The sequence below is a fragment of the Pinus tabuliformis genome, chromosome 1_1 (genome assembly GCF_031772625.1).
Source record: "Pinus tabuliformis cultivar Carrire ecotype Pingquan chromosome 1_1, CPIR1, whole genome shotgun sequence".
In the NCBI taxonomy this organism is placed as follows: domain Eukaryota; kingdom Viridiplantae; phylum Streptophyta; class Pinopsida; order Pinales; family Pinaceae; genus Pinus; species Pinus tabuliformis.
The window spans coordinates 68,916,919-68,937,375 of NC_142297.1; the positions used below are offsets into that span (position 1 = coordinate 68,916,919).

The window sequence follows — 20,457 nt, forward strand, 5'->3', positions numbered from 1 at the left end:
GGGAACTTTGTTTATTCTCTAACTTGTCTCATTTCGATGTTCCAACCTCCCACTACCATTTCCCAATGGTGCATAATTTGACTGTGTGAAGGTTTGGACGCGTTACAATACTTGCTCGAATCCATGTCACACTCTGGAAAAAGAGACAGGTACCCGTACGATGCATAACAACCCAACCAACAAAAGAGCCACACGTTTACTAGTGGTCCTAACTCTACTAAATAAAAAATAGTGGTCCCAACTTTACGCATTCGTTAAAGTGAAAACGCATGGAAACATATGGATTGGTTAGGTTAACATTTTATTTTGTTGCTCGGTCGAAACATACCGGTTGTTTAGGGTAACACTGTATTTTATAGCCTTGTCGGTCGGTGTTCACAAAAACAGAGGTTTTACATTGCAATCCGCAATTTCGGAACACTCTGAACTAAGGTCGATCTCATCCACTCTTTGGAAACTCTTTAACTCAGGCCTTCGCCTTACAATTTGTATCCATCTCATGGACCATCCGAGCCCTTCCAATCTCTGTTTTTATTTTACCTTCGAGAATGGCTGCTTCCACCTCCACCGCTGCTGATTCCAACAACAATAGCTGCTACGACGTGTTCATCAGTCACAGAGGACCAGACGTGAAGAAGACGTTCGCCAGTCATCTATATCGCCGACTCATTTCCTATGGGCTGCGAGTTTTTCTAGACTACCAAGAACTGCGAGAGGGAGAGGACTTGACTTGTCAAATAAAAGGCGCTATCAGAACCGCCTCCCTCCACGTTGCAATCTTTTCCCCCAGATATGCCGATTCACAATGGTGTCTGGACGAACTGGTGCTCATGTTGGAGTCGACGGCTCCTATTATTCCAGTCTTTCACCATGTAGAGCCCACTGAACTTCGGAGGACACACGGCGAAGGGACCTATGCTCGATCTCTTCGCAACCTCGAACAGAAGAGAAAGTACGATTCTGATCAACCGCGTTACGCCTCCAAAACTATTGAGGAGTGGAGAAATGCTCTTTCAAGGGTTGCAGACACAAGTGGGTTAGATTTGGATGCCTTCAACGGGTGAGTACTTCGACTTTCTCCTCCTTGGCTTCGACAATGCAAATGAAACTTTTCATAATAAATACTTTACCTATAGTTTTATTTACTTTTTAATCAAACTAATACCTCTATTTATTTACCTGTGAATTATTAGCGTTTTAATCAAACTAATACCTCTATTTATTTACCTGTGAATTATTAGCGATGAAGGGGAACTGCTAGATAAGGTCGTTGACGCTGTGTTCAAAAAAGGTGTTAAAACACAGTTGAATGTGGCTAGATACCCCACTGGCTTGGAAAACAAAGTAAAAGATTTTGAAACGAAAGTATTATCGCAGCAGCAAAGCGGAAAAGTTCAGGTCGTTGGCATCACTGGCTTCGGTGGAGTGGGGAAGACGACGCTGGCTAAAGAACTCTTCAACCGGAAGAATTCAAATTACAGTAAATCTTATTTTTTGTTCGATATAAGAGAAAATGCTAAAATCTCATTGCATTCATTGCAGAGCAAACTTCTCAAGGGCTTGCTTCAATTGGATAAGCTGGAAATAGACAACAAGGATCAAGGTATTGAGATGCTCAGGAAGCATCTATCATCTTCTCAAGTTTTACTAGTTTTAGACGATGTGGATGATGTGGAGCAAGTGCATGCCCTTTTGACCCTGGATGTGTTACGCCATGATAGCTTACTTTTGATAACATCCCGTGACAAAAATGTTCTCGAAAGGTCGGGAGTACAAGAGTCATCAATTTATAAACTGACTGGCCTTGACACAAAACGCTCGAGAGAGCTCTTCTGTCAGCATGCTTTCTGCCAGCCCCATGCGCTGCCGGGATTTGAAGATCTGGTTAATCAATTTTTAAGGGCTTCCGATGGATTGCCTTTATCCTTAAAAGTCTTTGGGGGGCTTCTTTATGGAAATACCGATAAATCTTACTGGGAAGATGAATTGGATCAACTTAGAAAAACACTTCCCTCTGAGATACGGAAAAGGCTTCAGATTAGTTACGATGCACTTCAGACAGAGGAAAAACAGATTTTCTTAGACATTGCCTGCTTTTTCATAGGAGTAAGCAGGGATTCCGCCATCAGAGTGTGGGACGGGTCAGGTTGGAAAGGCTCGCGGGGATTTCAAAGTCTACTGAATAAGTGCCTTGTCGAAGTAGACATTGATCTGGACACAATGGAACATTATATAAGAATGCATGATCACCTCAGGGATATGGGGAGAGATCTTGCTAATAGTTCAGGATTCCCGTGTCGTCTGTGGCGCGGGACAAAAGAGCACATTGAGGATTTGTTGCAACAATCTTCTGTAAGTAGTCAATATTTCAATTTTCTATGGGCAATTCAATAAAAATCCAAGTACAGCTGCTTACTTCGTCATTGACTTTTTAAAATGTACAGGAAGCAACCAAAGTGCGGGGAATTAGAATTCCTCGTCGGAAACAGTTTTATCTTCGTGGATACTCAGGTAAGGATGATGATCGTGTCTACTCAGATGACGATGATGAGCGTGCATCCTTTTCACGCTACAAAATGAAGAACTTACAACTTCTTGATATCGACATTGGTGGGGAAGAAGATCTCTCCAAATTCCTTTTGGAAGGGGTCGACTCACCAAAGCTATTGTGGTTTCGCTGGCGCAACTGCCTCTGCTCTTCCCTCCCTCCTTATATTCCAATGGAGAAGTTAAGGGTGATAGAAGTGGAGGGGTATAGACTGGAAACATTGTGGCAAGAGGATTCGCAGGTAAATATAAATCTGTCAATAATTAAAACGTTCGTATGATTATCTGCTATTATTAATAGGGCACCACAGAACTCAAATGAATGAGAAGGGTTATGAAGTGGACAATCATCTAGTATATTTCTAACAATTGGAACACATGAACATACTGCAGGCACCTTTGCAGTTACGGGAATTGCGGATTAAGGTTGGTACGCTCTTTAAAATTCCGAAGTCCATAGGGCAGTTGAAGCACCTGGAACGGATGGTGGTAACTTCATGGTGGGATAGTATTATCGAAATTCCAAAGGAATTCTGCGATCTGCATTCCTTGAAACACTTGGTCGTGCATAATGAAAGTACGAGTTCCCTGCTTCCCGACTCATTCGGGAATTTATCGACGCTACAACACATCGACCTGTCTGGCTGCTGTGCCCTGGAGAGGCTTCCCGACTCCTTCGGGAATTTATCGACGCTACAACACATCAACCTGTCTCGCTGCCGTGCCCTGGAGAGGCTTCCCGACTCCTTCGGGAATTTATCGACGCTACAACACATCGACCTGTCTCGCTGCCGTGCCCTGGAGAGGCTTCCCGACTCCTTTGGGAATTTATCGACGCTACAACACATCGACCTGTCTCGCTGCAGTGCCCTGGAGAGGCTTCCCGACTCCTTCGGGAATTTATCGACGCTACAACACATCGACCTGTCTCGCTGCCGTGCCTTGTGGAGGCTTCCCGACTCCTTCGGGAATTTATCGACGCTACAACACATAGGCCTGTCTGGCTGCGATGCCTTGGAGAGGTTTCCCGACTCCTTTGGGAATTTATCCACGCTACAACACATCGATCTGTCTGGCTGCGATGCCTTTGAGAGGCTTCCCGACTCCTTTGGGAATTTATCGAGGCTACCACACATCGACCTGTCTTGCTGCGGCCACTTGGAGAGGCTTCCCGACTCCTTCGGGAATTTGTCGAGGCTACAACGCATCAACCTATCTTGCTGCGGTTACTTGGAGAGGCTTCCCGACTCCTTCGGAAATTTGTCGAGGCTACAACACATCAACCTGTCTTGCTGCAGTTACTTGGAGAGGCTTCCCGACTCCTTCGGGAATTTGTCGAGGCTACAACAAATCAACCTGTCTTGCTGCGGTTACTTGAAGAGGCTTCCCGACTCCTTCGGGAATTTATCGAGGCTACAACACATCAACCTGTCTTGCTGCGGTCACTTGGAGAGGCTTCCCGACTCCTTCGGGAATTTATCGAGGCTACAACACATCAACCTGTCTTGCTGCGGTCACTTGCAGAGGCTTCCCGACTCCTTTGGGAATTTATCGATGCTAGAACATATCGACCTGTCTTCGTGCGATGCCTTGGAGAGGCTTCCCGACTCCTTCAGGAATTTATCGAGGCTAAAACGCATCGACCTGTCTGGCTGCAATGCCTTGGACAGGCTTTCCGACTCCTTCAGGGATTTATCGAGGCTACAACACATCGACCTGTCTGGCTGCAATGCCTTGGAGAGGCTTCCAGACTCCTTCGGGGATTTAATAATGCTAGAACACATCAACCTGTCTGGCTGCAATGCCTTGGACAGGAAGAGAGAAAAAACTTCATGATTTATATTAAGAAGATATAAAAGTCGAGATACAAGAGTAGACATATAGCTTTAGGAGAAGATATACAGAAACCTGATACTGTCATGGGCCCAGAACCGCATGGATCTGTGAGAAAGATCGAATACATTGAGCGCATAGCACCACAAAATCTCCAGGGGAGGAATCCAGCAAAGGCAAGATATAAGAAAATCTGGGTTCAACAAAAATGCCACGAGAGAAAGAAACATAAGATGCCAAGACAGATATTAATCCACAGGAGGCATATATCCCGAGATTTTGATCAAGATAGATTCAAGAGGCAAACAGGAATTCTGGAAAGTGTGTTCATTCCTCCACTTCCAAAAAAACCAGCAAGCAATAATGAAAAGATAACGCCAGGAAGAGCATTGCTTCCCTACTCCTTTTGGAATTTATAGAGGCTACAAGACATCGACCTGTCTGGCTGCAAGGCCTTGGAGAGGCTTGTCGACTCCTTCGGGAATTTCATTAAGCTTAAATATCTTAGCGTCGGTGTGTTAACTGTGAAGAACCCAAATTCACACTGGTTTCTAGATTGGGAATTTAATTAAGATTAGGAATTTAATTAAGCTTAAATATCTTAGCTTTAATTGTGAAGAACCCAAATTCACAGAGGATTTTAGATTAGATCAGAAATTTAATTAAGTTTAAATATCTTAGCTTCGGTGTGTTAACTGGGAAGAACCCAAATTCACATTTAATTAAGCTTAAATATCTTAGCTTTAACTGTGAAGAAGCCAAATTCACAGAGGATTTTATATTAGATCTAGTGGTTTCTAGATCATTCCAAATCTCTATCTGAATCACACACAGCTTCTAGATCCTTCTTCTGCCTTTATAAATTTGTAATTTCTTTGGCCAAGAAAAGCAAGCCAATGCCAAGTGATTTTTGTTATGTAATGCAAAGGTATTTTTGTTTTCCAGTAATTGTTTTATCTATTCTGCTGTTTCTGATTGAGTAATCTTGTTGTTTCTGCATTTGTCTATCTCTGTATATAAATCCGTTGAGTATAAATCCACTGTATATTATGTATGGTCTGATCTAACAAAGTGGCTGCGATAAGATAAGTTAACCATCCCTGGCTGAACTTTTCTAAAGATTACGCTTGAAGACATGACTCTCCCCCAATGGCGCATGGAAGTGTTGCTTCCCCAAGTTGTTCATCAGTTGTCTCTGAAAAAAGTACCGCTGGGTCTTATAAACTTAATAGAATGGCCCAGTGCCATAGGAGAGTCAAGCCATGAGGAAAAGTTGGTATTAGAACGCCTTTCTTAGAAACGTTGCCGCGTTCTTTCGGATGTGACCTAAGGAACTTGAAGTATTTGGAGCTGCGGAGCTGCCGGAGTCTGAAACGTTTACCGGATTCCTTTCTCCTCTTGAATCAGTTGATTGAGTTGACGGTGGAAGACTGTTCCTTACGAGAACTGCATGTTAAAGCGGTTGAAGGCGAAAGTAAAACATTGACAGATTCAGGAGGGCAAAAAACATTGAGTAATTTTGAGAGTTGCTTGCATCGGCTCCAACACTTAAAAATGCACCAAACAGAAATATCAGAGATATCATTTCCTACCAATGTTTGCCCGCGCCTTCAACATCTAGAGATCAGGGAATGTCGAGATCTGGCGAAGGTTGGAACTTTGCCAGATGCCCTCATAAATCTGCAATTGACTGGCTGTCCTAAATTGAGGAAAATAGAACGGCTATGTGGTTTTCCAGAACTTCAGACGTTGGACGGAAGCCTGTGCAAAGAAGGGGAGGAGCTGCCATTTATGGAAGACAAAAGTAGAGCATTAACAGAGTGGAGGGGACAAAGAGCATTGAGTGATTTGGATTCTTCATTTGACAAATACTTGCTTCGTCTCCAACACTTGGAACTGCACAGCACATCAATATCAGAGGTATCATTTCCTACCGGTGTTTGCCCAAACCTTCAACGTCTAGACATCAGGGAATGTCGACATCTGGTGGAGGTTGGAACATTGCCAGATGCCCTCATAAATCTGCAGTTGATTGGTTGTCCTAAATTGAGAAAAATAGAACGGTTATGTGGTTTTCCAAAATGTCAGACGCTGGTGCAAAGAAGACAAAAGTGGAACATTAACAGAGTCGAGGGGGAAAAGAGCATTGGATTTGGATTTTTCATTTGACAAGCACCTGCTTCGTCTACAACATTTGGAACTGCACGACATAGCGATCTCGGAGGTATCATTTCCTACCGGTGTTTGCCCCAACCTTCAGCATCTTGACATAATGGAATGTCGAGATCTGGTGGATGTTGGAACATTGCCAGATGCCCTCATAAATCTGCAGTTGATTGGTTGTCCTCAATTGAGAAAAATAGAACGGCTATATGGTTTTCCAAAATTTCAGACGCTGGACGTAAGCCTGTGCAAAGAAGACAAAAGTGGAACATTAACAGAGTCGAGGGGGAAAAGAGCATTGGGTAATTTGGATTTGTCATTTGACAAGTACCTGCTTCGTCTACAACATTTGGAACTACACGACATAGCGATCTTGGAGGTATCATTTCCTATCGGTGTTTGCCCCAACCTTCAATATCTTGACATAAGGGAACGTCGAGATCTGGTGGATGTTGGAACATTGCCAGATGCCCTCATAAATCTGCAATTGGCTGGTTGTCCTGAATTGAAGAAAATAGAACGGCTATTTGGTTTTACAGAACTACAGACGCTGTACAGAAGAGGGCATAGGACATTTAGTAATTTGGACCCTTTGTTTGACAAGTCCGTGCTTAGTCTCCAACACTTGGAACCGTGCAACACAGAAATATCAGAGGTATCATTTCCTAAGGGTGTTTACCCCAACCTTCGAGGAAAAAAGGAAATATTAACAGAATCAAGAGGGCAAAGAACATTTAGTAAATTGGACCCTTTGTTTGACCCGTGCATGCTTAGTCTCCAACACTCCGAACCGTGCAACACAGAATTATCAGAGGTATCATTTCCTAAGGGTGTTTACCCTAACCTTCAATAGCTCTCTATTAATCATGGTATTAGTTCGGTGGAATTTGGAAAATCTCCAAATGGTGAATTCATGAAACTGGAAGTGCTTAATTGTTGCAAGTTGAGGAAAATAGAAGAGCTTTGTGGTCTTGCAAAACTTCAAATTCTGGACATTTCCTCGTGCGAAGGAGTGGAGCTATCAAGTATGGAAACTTTAGTATCTTTGGAAAATTTGCAGGTGCTTGGGTGTCCTAATCTGAAGAGCATGCATGGCTTGGCACATCTGACACACCTACGAGAGCTAAACGTTTCTGGATGCTCCGAGTTAGAAGAGCTGCCAGGTCTAGACCATTTGACTTCGTTGGAGACGTTGTTGGCAGCGAAATGTGTGAAGCTAGAGAGCATACAGGGGTTAGCAAGGCTAACACAGCTTCGAGAACTAAGCGTTTCTGGATGCTCCGAGTTGCAAGAGCTGCCAGGTCTCCAACATTTGACTTCTTTGAAGAAGTTGTCGGCAAATAAATGTGTGAAGCTGAAGAAGATAAAAAGGGTTAGAACAACTGACACAACTTCGAGAACTAAATATTTCAGGATGCTATGAGCTGGAAGAGATGTCAGGTGTTCAGTATTTGCAGTCATTGGCGGAGTTGCGGGTTTCTAACTGTGTGAAGCTGAAGAGCTTATGGGGTTTGTGGCGGCTGACAAACCTCTCAATACCAGAACATACGGGTGTACCGAGGAGAGTTTTTGGGTTCGATTCCATGTCATAGGAATGCTCAGCGGGTCAACAGTCCGTTCCAGAAGTATCCTCCTGGTTTTGCCCAAAAATCTGTGGATGATTTTTATTTATTATGTTAAAAAAAGTCATCAATCCTTTCCTTACTGGACAGTGGGACATGGTTTTGACAGGGAGGTGGTATGGTTGGCATTTATTCCCATATTTGTCTTCTAAGTAAACTTTCTTTTAAGATAGTTTGTGCACTGACAATATTGGCGCTCTAGGATGTTAACGGGGTAAAAGGTTACCGGGCGGTCATGGCTTTTATCCAGTTTACGGTTTTATGCAATTTTAAAATTTAAAATTGGTTGTTTTCTCTATTGTTTTTCTGCTTTGGTCTTTTAAATCGATTCATAAATGTAAAAATCATTTCATAAATGAAAATCAGTTATCTAAACTTGAAATTTAGGTTGTAAGAATTATGGCTTTATGGCTAAATGCGTATGCATGTAGGATAAATTCCACCAATGAATTTCAGAGAACAAATCCTACTTTTTGATGCTGTGTAATATTGTGGAATATATAGAGAATAAATTGATGCCGTGTAATATTGTGGAATATATAGAGAATAAATTGAAGAAATCTTGATGCTTAAAAAACACTGGTATTGGTGCATTTTCCAAGATTGTTCCAAAAAATTATATACAAGTAACTGTTTACTTTCTCATGTTAAAGAAATGCTGAAATATTTAAACATGACAATATATATTGCTAAAGAAATGCTGAAATATTTAAACACGACCATATATATCAAATGAGATTCAAAAAATGCATTTTATCATAAATACAGGTAATTTGCTCCGTTAATCATAAAGACTAAATAACTAAGAAACCAGATTCTAGGGAAGTAAAATGGTGCCCTTCTCTTTGAGGGTATTTTCTTCCATATATATAAAATTCATGTATCCAGTATGATCAGTTATACTTCTCTTTTTTGACAGAGAGTCAACATCTAAATTGGATACCTGAAAATATGTTGAAAAATGATGTGGTGAAAAAACTGTTTGAGGCCCTGAAAATATGTTGAAAAATGATTTGTTGAAAGCACTGTTTGAGGCGGTAGATGTGAGAAATCCAGCCACTGAGAGTTGGAGGAAAAATTATTGAATGGGGCATAATCCTATGGATGAGGGACTTGGAGTTCCCATATATATGCGAATGTTGTCAATATCCAATTTTCTGGAAAACCAAAGCAGTCCCCACAGTGCCAGAGTCCCTCTCTCTCCTCGTCCAACTCCATCTCTCTCCTTCTCTCTCTCAAGTGCTCTTTCTTCCTCTATCTGTCATTCTCTCCCACCTCCCTTTATCTCTCCCCATCACTATCTCTACTCTCTTCCCTATAACTTTGTCACTATCCCCCTCCCCTCTCCTCTCTCTCCCCTCCATCTCTGTGTCTGCCTCTCTCTCTTCCCATTGTCTCCCAATGTTTCTATTCTCCTCTCGTTTCTCCCCCACTCTTTCTCCATATCTCCCTTGTCACTCCCTCTCTCTCTCCACTTGTATCTCTCTATGTCTTTGTTCTCGGCCTAGTCTACCTACGCTGAGGAATTGCCCGATTTCCGTTGCCACCCAGAAAAACGTCCGGCTCTGGCCGTCGGCAATCCCTCCCCTCTGCCACCCTCCGTCCACCGCTCCGCATTAATTTCCTGACAGAAATACCGCCGCAGAGAGTTAATGCAATTTCCAATTCGAAATGGAGGAGTTTGGAAACCGCACGCTGCTCCCCCAACCAACTCGAGGTGGCCCCTGCAGCCCACTCACCTTCCTCCTCGACTCGGTGCCTGCAGCTCAACACAAAACTCCGGCCCAGGCAATTCCTCCGCTCTGCAGCTCACCACCCAGGGGACGTGACCTTCAGGTTCAGGTTCATTCATCCGCCTAGGTAGACTACTCCGAACCTTAATATCAACAAGGCTTATGTTTCTTCAGATGGGAGATGGTTCATGGACGGTATGTTGTAATTAATGATATTATGTCTTATGTTTTTGTAGGTTAATACTCTTACCATTGTTTCAGTCCTGCTCCTGACAAATTCTTCTGCTGTGGCAGTGTTCCATGTCACAGACGAAAATGGCAAAAAACTTACAGATGAAGGCGTAATTGGGTACATTGAGAAGGTATGTATAAATTTATTTCAAACCAGGGTTAGCAATAAAAAAGTATTTCTCATGTTTCCTGAATCATCCATGCATTGTATTGCAGAGGTTGGCAACAAACCCTTGCGTAGTGCCTTTGTTTGGAAAACCAGTAGGTCTAGATGCAACCGCTGAACATACGACAATTGAATTAACAGGCACTGACCAACCGGGATTGCTATCTGAAATATTTGCCGTACTGGGTGACCTAAAATGTAACATTGTGGAGGTGGAGGTCTGGACTCACAACAGGAGGGTTGCCTGTCTTGTATACGTTACTGATGAGGACACAGGTGCGGCCATTGAAGACCAGCAAAATATTTGTAAAACTGAAGAGCTCTTGTTAAATGTAATGAGAGGAAACAACACCATCAGAGAAGCTAAAATGGTGGTGTCAATGGGATTCATTCACACAGAAAGGCGGCTTCATCAATTGATGTTTGCTGACAGTGACTATGATAAACTCGATGGAACTGGAGACAGCGCATCTCTTTCTCTCAAGGACAACAACAACGCCAAGCCTCTTGTGACTGTTGACAACTGTTTGGAGAGGGGTTATTCTGTGGTGATTGTTCAGTGTAAAGAAAGACCTAAGCTTCTCTTTGATATTGTTTGCAGTTTGAAAGATATGGAGTATGTTGTCTTTCATGCCACTATAGACTCTCAAGGCCCACAAACTTTTCAGGTATAGCTCCAGCAACTACAAGGGACTTGATTTTTCATAGGATCTTTGTTTTTTTTCAAATGTTTGTTTCCTAATTTGATTTTGTTAAACCAGGTATAGGTGGTTTCAGATCACATCCCTAATGGGATTAATACTGAATCTAAATTAGGTTAAAGAAGAGTTGGGGTATTTATTTCTGTTCTTCTCTTTTGTGATACAGTAGTACTACATCAGGCATACTGATGGTTGCCCCGTGTATTCAGAAGCAGAGAAGCAGCTGTGATTCAATGTTTGGAGGCTGCCATTAGACGAAGAACATCAGAGGAATGAGTCCAAGGATCGAATCCATGGTGGAAATTTATTCAAAACCCTAAGACTTGGGGATTCCCGGTGCATTCAAATTTGATCCGTTTTAAATTTTAGTCAGCTTAGTGTGAGTTTTGTTGATGATATTTTATGAATTCAGCGTATGCGATTGGAACTCTGCACCAACGACTGTGTTGGGCTTCTGTCGGAGGTGATTCACATATTTAGAGAAAGTGGGATGTCAATTACCAAAGCAGAGGTGTCAACGCAGGGTGATAAGGTAGCTGATGTGTTCTATGTGACTGATATAGCTGGAAACCCCATTGATGCCAAGACAGTAGAAGCTGTTCGCCTAGAAATTGGACTAACAATCTTGCAAGTAAAAGACGACTGTATGCATACAAAATCTCCTCTGAGGGAACCTGCCATCCGATTCTCCCTTGGTGATCTCTTCAAATCAAAGTCACAACGTTTTCTCTACAGTCTTGGATTGATAAAATCCTATTCTTAGATGTTGTATTTTGGGCCTCTTGCAATGGAATTAAGTAATCGCCTTTGAAGGTTGTATGTATGGACGATGGTTCTCTAAAAACCATCGTCGTTCATCTGTTTTCCACTGTGACAATTACCTTGCTAAAGACAGAAATTGGTGTGATTCCAACATACTTCAGACTGAAATTCTCTAATATATTGGTACAACAATGCCAGGATCTGGAAAGCACAATACCACTGGGATTTGCCAAATATGATTTGTTGATCATCGAACAGAAGACCAGCAATGGAGAACTATTCACCACACTGGCCGAACATGGCCCGGTCATTTGATGACCCAGGAATTGCGAAATTGACCTCATCATAGAGAAGTATGCAAAATTGGTAGAACTGAAAGAAGACCGCGCTAATTATAGTGGTGGTAGGAGAAAGGAACTAAATCCACCTAATCTAGAATTTCTTATACAAGTTGTACAAATTAGAAGCTGATAAATAGTCTTTGTTCTACAGAATGACAACTCTTCAAACTACACAGGTAAATCTAAGGGTATTTTTTATTGGGATCAGGCAATTGAAAAGTGGGTGGGTTCAATTCCCATTTGGAAATCGGCAGAATTGATTGGACTCTATGGTTCTCTGTCTGCTCAATGGAACAAGATAGCATCATATATGCATCATAGGGGTTTCTTCAAAACTATGGAGGATGATTGTCTTATATGGAACGGTCCAAAGGGGAGATCAGCTGTATATGTCAAAGATGCATACCTTATGCTACAGATGGAATCCTCTTTTCAGCCAGATAATATTTTCCCTTCTGTTTTCTGGAAAGCTCGTTGCCCTACAAAAGTGATTATATTTTCTTGGTTGGTCTTTAATAATAAGAATTTAACGTGGGACAATTTACAAAAAAGAAATTGGCAAGGGCCAGCTATTTGTCAATTATGTAAAGCTAATGAGGAAACAAACTATCATCTTTTTTTGACCTGTCCAATTGCTATTGAGATTTGGGAAACAGTGGCTGATCTTTTTGGTTTGAATAGGATAACATTCTCTTCTATTCGAGAGGCATTTCTGTGGTGGAGTAATCTGAGACAAGATGGAAGGTCTATTCCCCTGGTCACAATTTGGTGCATCTGGAAAAACAGGAATCAAGCCTTATTTCATAATAGCAAAGTGAATATTGCTCTTATTATAGACTCTGTTTTAGCTCTTCTTCCTTCTTGTAAGAATCCACAGAACCTACATTCTTCAAAGAAACAACTTCATCGCAGTTTAGACCTGGATGTTCTTCCCCGTGCATATTTTGATGGAGCTGCAACGAACGGTTTTTGTGCCTGTGGAATATTCATCATTCCATGTGTGGACCAGTCTATCAAAATCTTTTGGAATGGTGGCAAAGGATCGAACAACAAGGCTGAAGTTATGGCATTAGCTGGCCTCCTTTACTTTTGTGACTTCCTTGGCATACCTGGACTGCATATTTTTGGTGATTCTAAACTGATTATTGATCATGTGAAATCAGTTCATCACATTCAGAACATCAATCTTTTGGGGTGGTTGCATAGAATATCATATATTTGGCATGCTCACCAGGATTACTCCATTCAACATATTCAAAGAGCATACAACATAGATGCTGATTCTCTATCAAAAGCAGGTCTCTCCTCTACAGAACAATCATGGCAGGTACAAATCTCTGTGGGAGAAATTCAGCATGAAATTGTGGAGTTTAGTCTCCCTGGTATAAGCTAACAGTTTTTTTTCTCCAAATTCTATGACACTCTACATTAGGTAGGTAGATAATCCTGTAAATATTTGGTTTTTCCATCCTTCTACTATCATCTTCTATGTATCTGAGGGTTTTTGCAGACATCTTCAAATATAAGTTATGTTTTGAGTCGGTACTTGGTCTTTTTCTATCTCATTGGGGGCTAAAGATCTCATTGTCTTCCACAGGGATAATAGTCTTAACATCAGTTTCTATTTGATATATGGTCTCCCATATACTATCTGCCCATGATGTATTTTCTATCTGCCCCATGATGTATATCTCCCATATACTATCTGCCTATGATGTATATCTCCCATATACTATTTGCCCCATGATGTATATTCTCATCTTATATGAATATAATGCAACTTTTTTTCTTACGGAAAAAAAAAAGACCATTGATGAATCACAGTGTTAACATAGATTCTAGTGCTTGACATTTCTTAGCACTTCTTGGCCTTGTAGGAAGTAAAATACACCTTTTAGCCACTGGAGGTTTCCTTTGAAAAGTAGAAGGCACGATCCCAAGTCTATCTGCAAGAATTGGGCAGACTGATGGAGAAGGCATTGGATACTACTGGACTTCTTGCTGAACATCTGAATTTGAAAGGAGTGTGGTTTGGTAGAAGATTGGTACAACACGAGGTGACAATTTGGGGCAATTGCTGGTATTTTTTGATTTCCTTTATCGAATAGGAACTGCACCCCACCTTTCTGTTTAGAGATTCCTGGTCAGTGGTATGTTTTTGCTGGATCAGCTAATACAATGCTTCCACCTTCTTTCTTAAATCATTTGAATCCACTGGCACTTCTGATCACTTGCACTTCTTATACCGTTGTATTAATGATGTAAAATATGTAAATAATTGTATAGCAAATTCAATGGAGTTGGCCTCTGGATGATCATAGTTCGTTGTTTGTGATCGACTTGACTGGGGGTTGGCCTCTGTATAGCTCTGTTTCCTCTGTTTCTTTATCAGCCCATAATAATAGAAGTTTATTACAAATGTGTGTGGTTCTTGTTTGTGCTATTGTTCTTTGTATTATGTTTGGCACTTTTTATGAAGTAACCGCGATGATGATACTTCAGGTATTTCGTGGCAATGTTGATTTGCTCTGTCTGATTTATAAGATTTCTGTTGTTATTTCACGGGAGGTTGCTATGCGCTGTATCATCTCCAAGTGCAGCCGAGGATAGTTAACAACAAATCGTGAACTCCTATGGAAAATGAGCTTTCAAAGGATCTAAAGAAAGTGAATTCTCAAGGAATTTATGTCTTATTTTTAAAACTAGGGTTTTAAGTATATCACAATGTTCTTTAAATGTCCTCAAGTCAATGGTAATGGTTGTTAGAGAGCCGTGGACTTACAGGAACGAAGAATAATGGATTTCAAGAACGAAGAATAATGAATTTCAAGAAAATGTTGTGTTCAAAGATATCTTTACAGTGTTGAAGTACAAGTAAGCATTGCCTGACATAAAATGGATAACTAAATAATTTTAATGATAAGACAATTGGTATGATCAATTTATATATGGCTTAAAATTAAAAGTAACTCATCTAAAATAGGAAAAACAATCAACGTTAATCATCTTAAATGCAATTGGATCTTCATCTCAGATACTTTGATTTGCAAAGCTTGGGGACCTATCTTAGATATTTTGACTTGCAAAGCTTGGGGACCTATCTTAGATACTTCGACTTGCATAACTTGGGGACCTTGGATGAATCTAACCAATTAGTAATTTGACCTTCCATTGTGAATCAACAATATCCATAAAAGGTCAAATTATATGATGAAATTGATGTTTCAAAGCTCATTTGTCAACACAACTATCTGAAACTTTTTAGAGGTGAAATTGTCTTATGTACACTCTACCATGATTGCAATTTTTAAATCCAAAACATAGTTCAAAGTTTCGTCAGCTTGTCTTTTGTTAATGACTCTGCAAAAATCAATGATGTGATCACTTATCTTGCAATAAATAAGATTCACAATATCTTTATTTTGTCAAATAATGGGCATGAAGCCTCCACATACACTATTTTACTATGAACAAGAAGATTTACAGTATCTTTATTTTGTCAAATAATGGGCATGAAGACTCCACATACACTATTTTACTATGAACAAGAAGATTTTGTATTGCATAATACATTGGAATCTATTGCTCAAACGAGAAGCCAACCTCATCCATTATGTGGATTCACATTGATTTTGTTAACATTAAATGCACCCTTATATTCAATTTTAGTGGTCAATAGTTTTGCTTGCTTCTTACAAGACCCAAGTAACCGACTAGTTTCATATTCTTAATGCAGTACTTCATACTGTGCTAATATGTATCTTTCATAAACAATCCTTTTTGTGGCCTCTAAGCAGCTCTCTTTCATATCCTACAAGAATTTGTAGACCACACTAACATCAAATAATATATCAAATCCGCTATGAATCAAGTAAATGAGGCTCCAGTAGTCTTCTTGTAGAGAGTACCATTAATTTTCAAAGGCACACTCAGTCAATTTCTCTCTTGATTGATATGGTGCCAAAAATGGTTTATAGTGTTCCATCCTAAACATGTATAATGAATGGTGATTTATATTTAGGTAAATAAATATATTGTTATCCATTTGCAAAACTTGGCTTCCATAAGGAAAAATACAACACACTCAGGTTTGTAATTCTAAATATCTCTATTTATTGTTTTTTCAAACCCAAAATTAGGTTGACACTACTTCAATTTATGATTAAGTCACCAACATGTAAGTATTATCACTTGCAAATTTATGATTAAGTCACCAAAATGTAAGTATCATCATTTGCAAAATATAAACACTACAATCAAATTCATGATGCTTGAAACCAAAACTAATAATCAATCAATCTTCTTATACCACACTATGGAGGCTTGCTTCAAAGTGTAAAAGGATTTCTTTAGTAGACAAACAAGTACTGGTATCTCATGGGGATCAGCTCAAGACAACCTTCAACACCAAATGGGGCACCTACGCATATCGTAAAATGCCTTTTGGGCTCATTAACGTGGGTGCCACATTCCAGAGAGCTATGGACATAGCTTTTCGAGGGTTGATGTACAGATCAGTAGTGGTGTACATGGATGACATCATTGTGTATTCATATCGCAGAAGGGATCATATTTATCACCTGAGGCAGATTTTCGAAAGATGCCGAAGGTATGGAATTTCTTTGAATCCCAAGAAGAGCATATTTGCAGTCACAGAGGGGAAACTATTGGGTCATATCCTTTCTAAAGACGGGATTGTGATTGATCCTAAAAGAATACAAACCATCATGAGAATATAGCCCCCTGCCAATAAAAAAGCCATGCAATCTTTCTTCGGGAGGATTAATTTCGTTAGAAAATTCATCTCAGGCTTCACAGAAATAGTACGCCCCTTGCAGCTGATGATGAAGAAAGACGTTGTGTATAAATGGAGTGATGAAGCCAAGGAAGTGTTTCGGCAAATCAAGGAAGCCATTGCTGAAGCTCCTGCATTGGTCAACCCTGATTTCGGCAAAGGATTCTTCTTATACACCTTTGCTTCTGACCTTTCATATGCCATAATTCTCACTCAAAAAATGATGATGGCAATGAAGTCCCCATTTCCTACATGAGTTCAAATCTCCAAGGAGTAGAACTGAATTACCTAGACGTGGAGAAACAAGGCTATGCAGTTTTCAAGGCCATTAAACATTTCTGCCCTTGTTTATTATAGGCCAAGACCAAAGTCATCATGTCCCATCCTGCTGTAAGAGCCCTCTTCGTCCAGAAAGAAATGGGTGAATGAACAGGGAATTGGATAACTGCCCTTCAAGAGTTCGACCTGGAGATAAAGCCGACAAAGATAGTTCGAGGGCAGGGTCTTTGTAGGCTAGCGGTAGAAGCCTTAGCAGACCAAAATGAGGCATCCGAAGAATCAGGAATGGCGCGCATGCAATATGCACAAATGGAGCTCAAGGAAGAGTCCTGATGGAGTAATGAACCGATGTTGTATGAGCGAGAAGCATCAGAAGCCTTTTTGGACCTTGAGTCGTGGTACTATGACATACACTTCTATCTAGTGTAGGGATCATGTCCTGAACACCTAGATGCATCATAGAGGAGAGCACTCAGATTGAAATCTAATCTGTATCATTTGGCCAACAACGTCTTATACAGAAAAAATCATGATGGAATCTGGCTGAGGTGTTTGGAGAAAGATGATGCCAACCATGTACTGAAAGAAATGCATGACGGCCCAGTAGGTGGTCACTATGGCGGAGAGACCACTGCTCATAAAATATTGAGAGCTGGATATTATTGGCCCACAATGTTCAGAGACTCGCATGCCTATGCTCGCAAATGCAAGGCGTGCCAAACCGCCACAGGACGAGAAAGAAAGCCCGCTGTTCCCCTTAGGTCTATTATGATTTATCGACCATTCCAGCAATGGGGCCTAGATGTCATAGGCAAGATCACTCCAAAATCCTCACAGTAGCACAAGTATATACTCATAGCGACAGATTACTTCACCAGATGGACTGAAGCCATCCCACTCTAGAAGGTGAACAAAGATGAGGTAATATCATTCATTGAGAAATTCATTATCAACAGGTATGGCATCCCTGACGCTCTCATTTTTGATAACGCTTCTTACTTTTCATCTTTGAGACTCACTGAGTTTGCCATTGATAAGTCAATCCACATAAAGTATGCAACAAACTATTACCCCTAGGGAAACAGAGTTTCAGAGTCTTCCAATAAAAACGTTATCTGCATAATTCACAAGTCAATCGTTGATAACTAGAGGAACTGGCACAACGCCTTGACAAATGCCCTTTGGGACGATAGGGTCACCCCTAAAGTGGCCTTAGGAAACTCCCCATACTTCCTCGTCTATGGACAGGAAGCCATATTGCCCCCAAACATTACCCTTCCTTCCTTACAGCTCTCCCAAGATTCAAGAGGAACCCCTTCAGCCTTGCTTCAAGAAAGGATCGACCAACTGATGAAGTTGGAGGAATTAAGGGATAGAGCCAGAATTAAGTTCAAAAATCACCAAATGATTGTAAAAAAATGGTTTGATCATCATCTGGCAGGAGATAAATATTTCCAAGTAGGGGAGTTAGTCCTGAAATGGGACATGTTGAGTGAGCCAAAGGGTAAACACACAAAATTCCAACACCTATGGCTGGGCCCATTCCAGATTTTTGAAAAATTTGGTCAAGGGACTTACAGGTTGAAAACGTTACAGGGAGAGACTGAAAAGCTCCCTGTTAATGGCTAGCATCTGAAGAGATACTTCTAGTAGCCACCGCATTGGTGGTTACCTCCTAAGTAGGTTAGAGTTCATTTTATTTTGTTGCTAGTTTAGTTGTATTTCTGTCCTTTCTTTTCGTTTTCTGCAAAGTCTATTTTCTTGCCATTTTGAATTACATTCCTTTTCAGCCAGCTGATGGTGGTCCTCCAGTTTTGTTCTACCTTTCATATTTTCCCTCATTCACCACTCTCGACCTTTCCCTTCCTCATTAACTTGTTGATGATTCTGACGTTCTTGAATCCATCATTTCCCTTCAAATCAAACAAACCTTCTATTAGCCCATGAGAACTTGAGAATCAGCAGTGGAATGCAAACCGAAACCCCTCATTGGCATTTTTTGGGAACTATGTGAGATCTGTTGATAACTTGGATTTCTGGAGCATGTAGGGGCATCTTTATAAAACAAAAAATGTGTAACTACAGTTGGAATGGAATGGAGGAACACTTCATTTAAATAAATCCCACTCAGACTTAGCCTATACTTGCTTGCAAGGTTTACAATCATTCTCCATTGGTCCCATCCAGCACACTAAATGGTCCAATACTTGTTACTCACAAGTAAACCTCCTTTCATGGGCTACACTCATTGTGTCATACCCTATGGAAAATCCAATTGTGCTCTAGTCCTTGTGCCTGAAACTGGAAGGACTTATCTAAAAAGAAATGAAATGTCAAGTCCTTGTGCCAATTTGGAAGGACAGGTTGTTTGGGAAGCCGGTTAGAGTAAGGACTGTTGCTGGGCTTAGAGTACCGATTGACACAACAAGCCTAACCTTTCTCAAGCAGTTTAAAAATATGGCATGATCCATGACTGCGCCCCATTCAATCAATGAAAATATAGCACTGAAATTCTCATATAAAGTGCAAGATAAACATGTCTACATCAAGCTTGATGAGCAATAAAGAGCTGAGGTACACACCTAAACAGGTATGGGCAGACTAGTGACGGCCCAAAATAGATTTTTAAAAGTGGGAAATAGGTAAAGGAAGGTCAATAAACCCCATAATACTACCATTGGAGAATTCCTGTCAAAATCATATCAGTAAGTAGAAGCTATTTGTCTCTATCCCTCCTGAAGCAGTTAATGTTTAAGTGGAACCCATGCTTGTCCATCTATATAGTTTGCATTTCAAGTTTATCTTAACATCTTGATGTTTTATTGATTTGAAGGTTATTTGGAAATAGAGATAACTGGTTCGCCCAACGGTTTGCCATTTGTTGTGGCCACAACTACCACCCTATTAAAACATGTTCTGATAGAAAATTTTGAATGGGTCCCCTATAAGTCTGATCTATCATCTCTCTGAATGATCTTTTTCATCCCAGTGATTTTAACTCTATGAAGAACCAAATCTTCCATTCACAAATGGTGAAAGCCCCTTAACAAATCCCTCACATATAACCTTGTTAATCCCTTCATTCATATGCTCATTGGGGTTTGTTTAGCTTCCAAAACCCTTCATCGCATCATTGTCCTGTCATAATCCCTTTACAAAGGAAACCCTTCGCAAAATACATAAACCATCCCTCTTTCGCTTATCACACTCAATCTAGGTGCATAACGCATGCCATAAGGGTCGGACCTGATGGCATTATAAACCACACTATAAATATATATATA

The 20,457-nt window shown here is 40.7% G+C and overlaps 1 protein-coding gene and 2 pseudogenes across 1 annotated transcript; all 3 read left to right on the forward strand.

Annotated features, from left to right (window-relative positions):
* The first annotated feature begins 310 nt into the window (after nt 1–310).
* LOC149211612 (disease resistance protein Roq1-like) lies at nt 311–4,180 on the forward strand. Its single transcript, XM_089391550.1, is given in 5 exon segments — nt 311–1,060; nt 1,242–2,352; nt 2,445–2,789; nt 2,941–4,158; nt 4,160–4,180. Coding segments are annotated over 5 exon segments (3,207 nt in total). The 5' UTR covers nt 311–548.
* Nucleotides 4,181–5,934: 1,754 nt separating this feature from the next.
* Nucleotides 5,935–8,563, forward strand: LOC149211613 (uncharacterized; annotated as a pseudogene).
* Nucleotides 8,564–9,836: 1,273 nt separating this feature from the next.
* LOC149211614 (ACT domain-containing protein ACR4-like) lies at nt 9,837–12,264 on the forward strand (annotated as a pseudogene).
* Nucleotides 12,265–20,457: the final 8,193 nt, after the last annotated feature.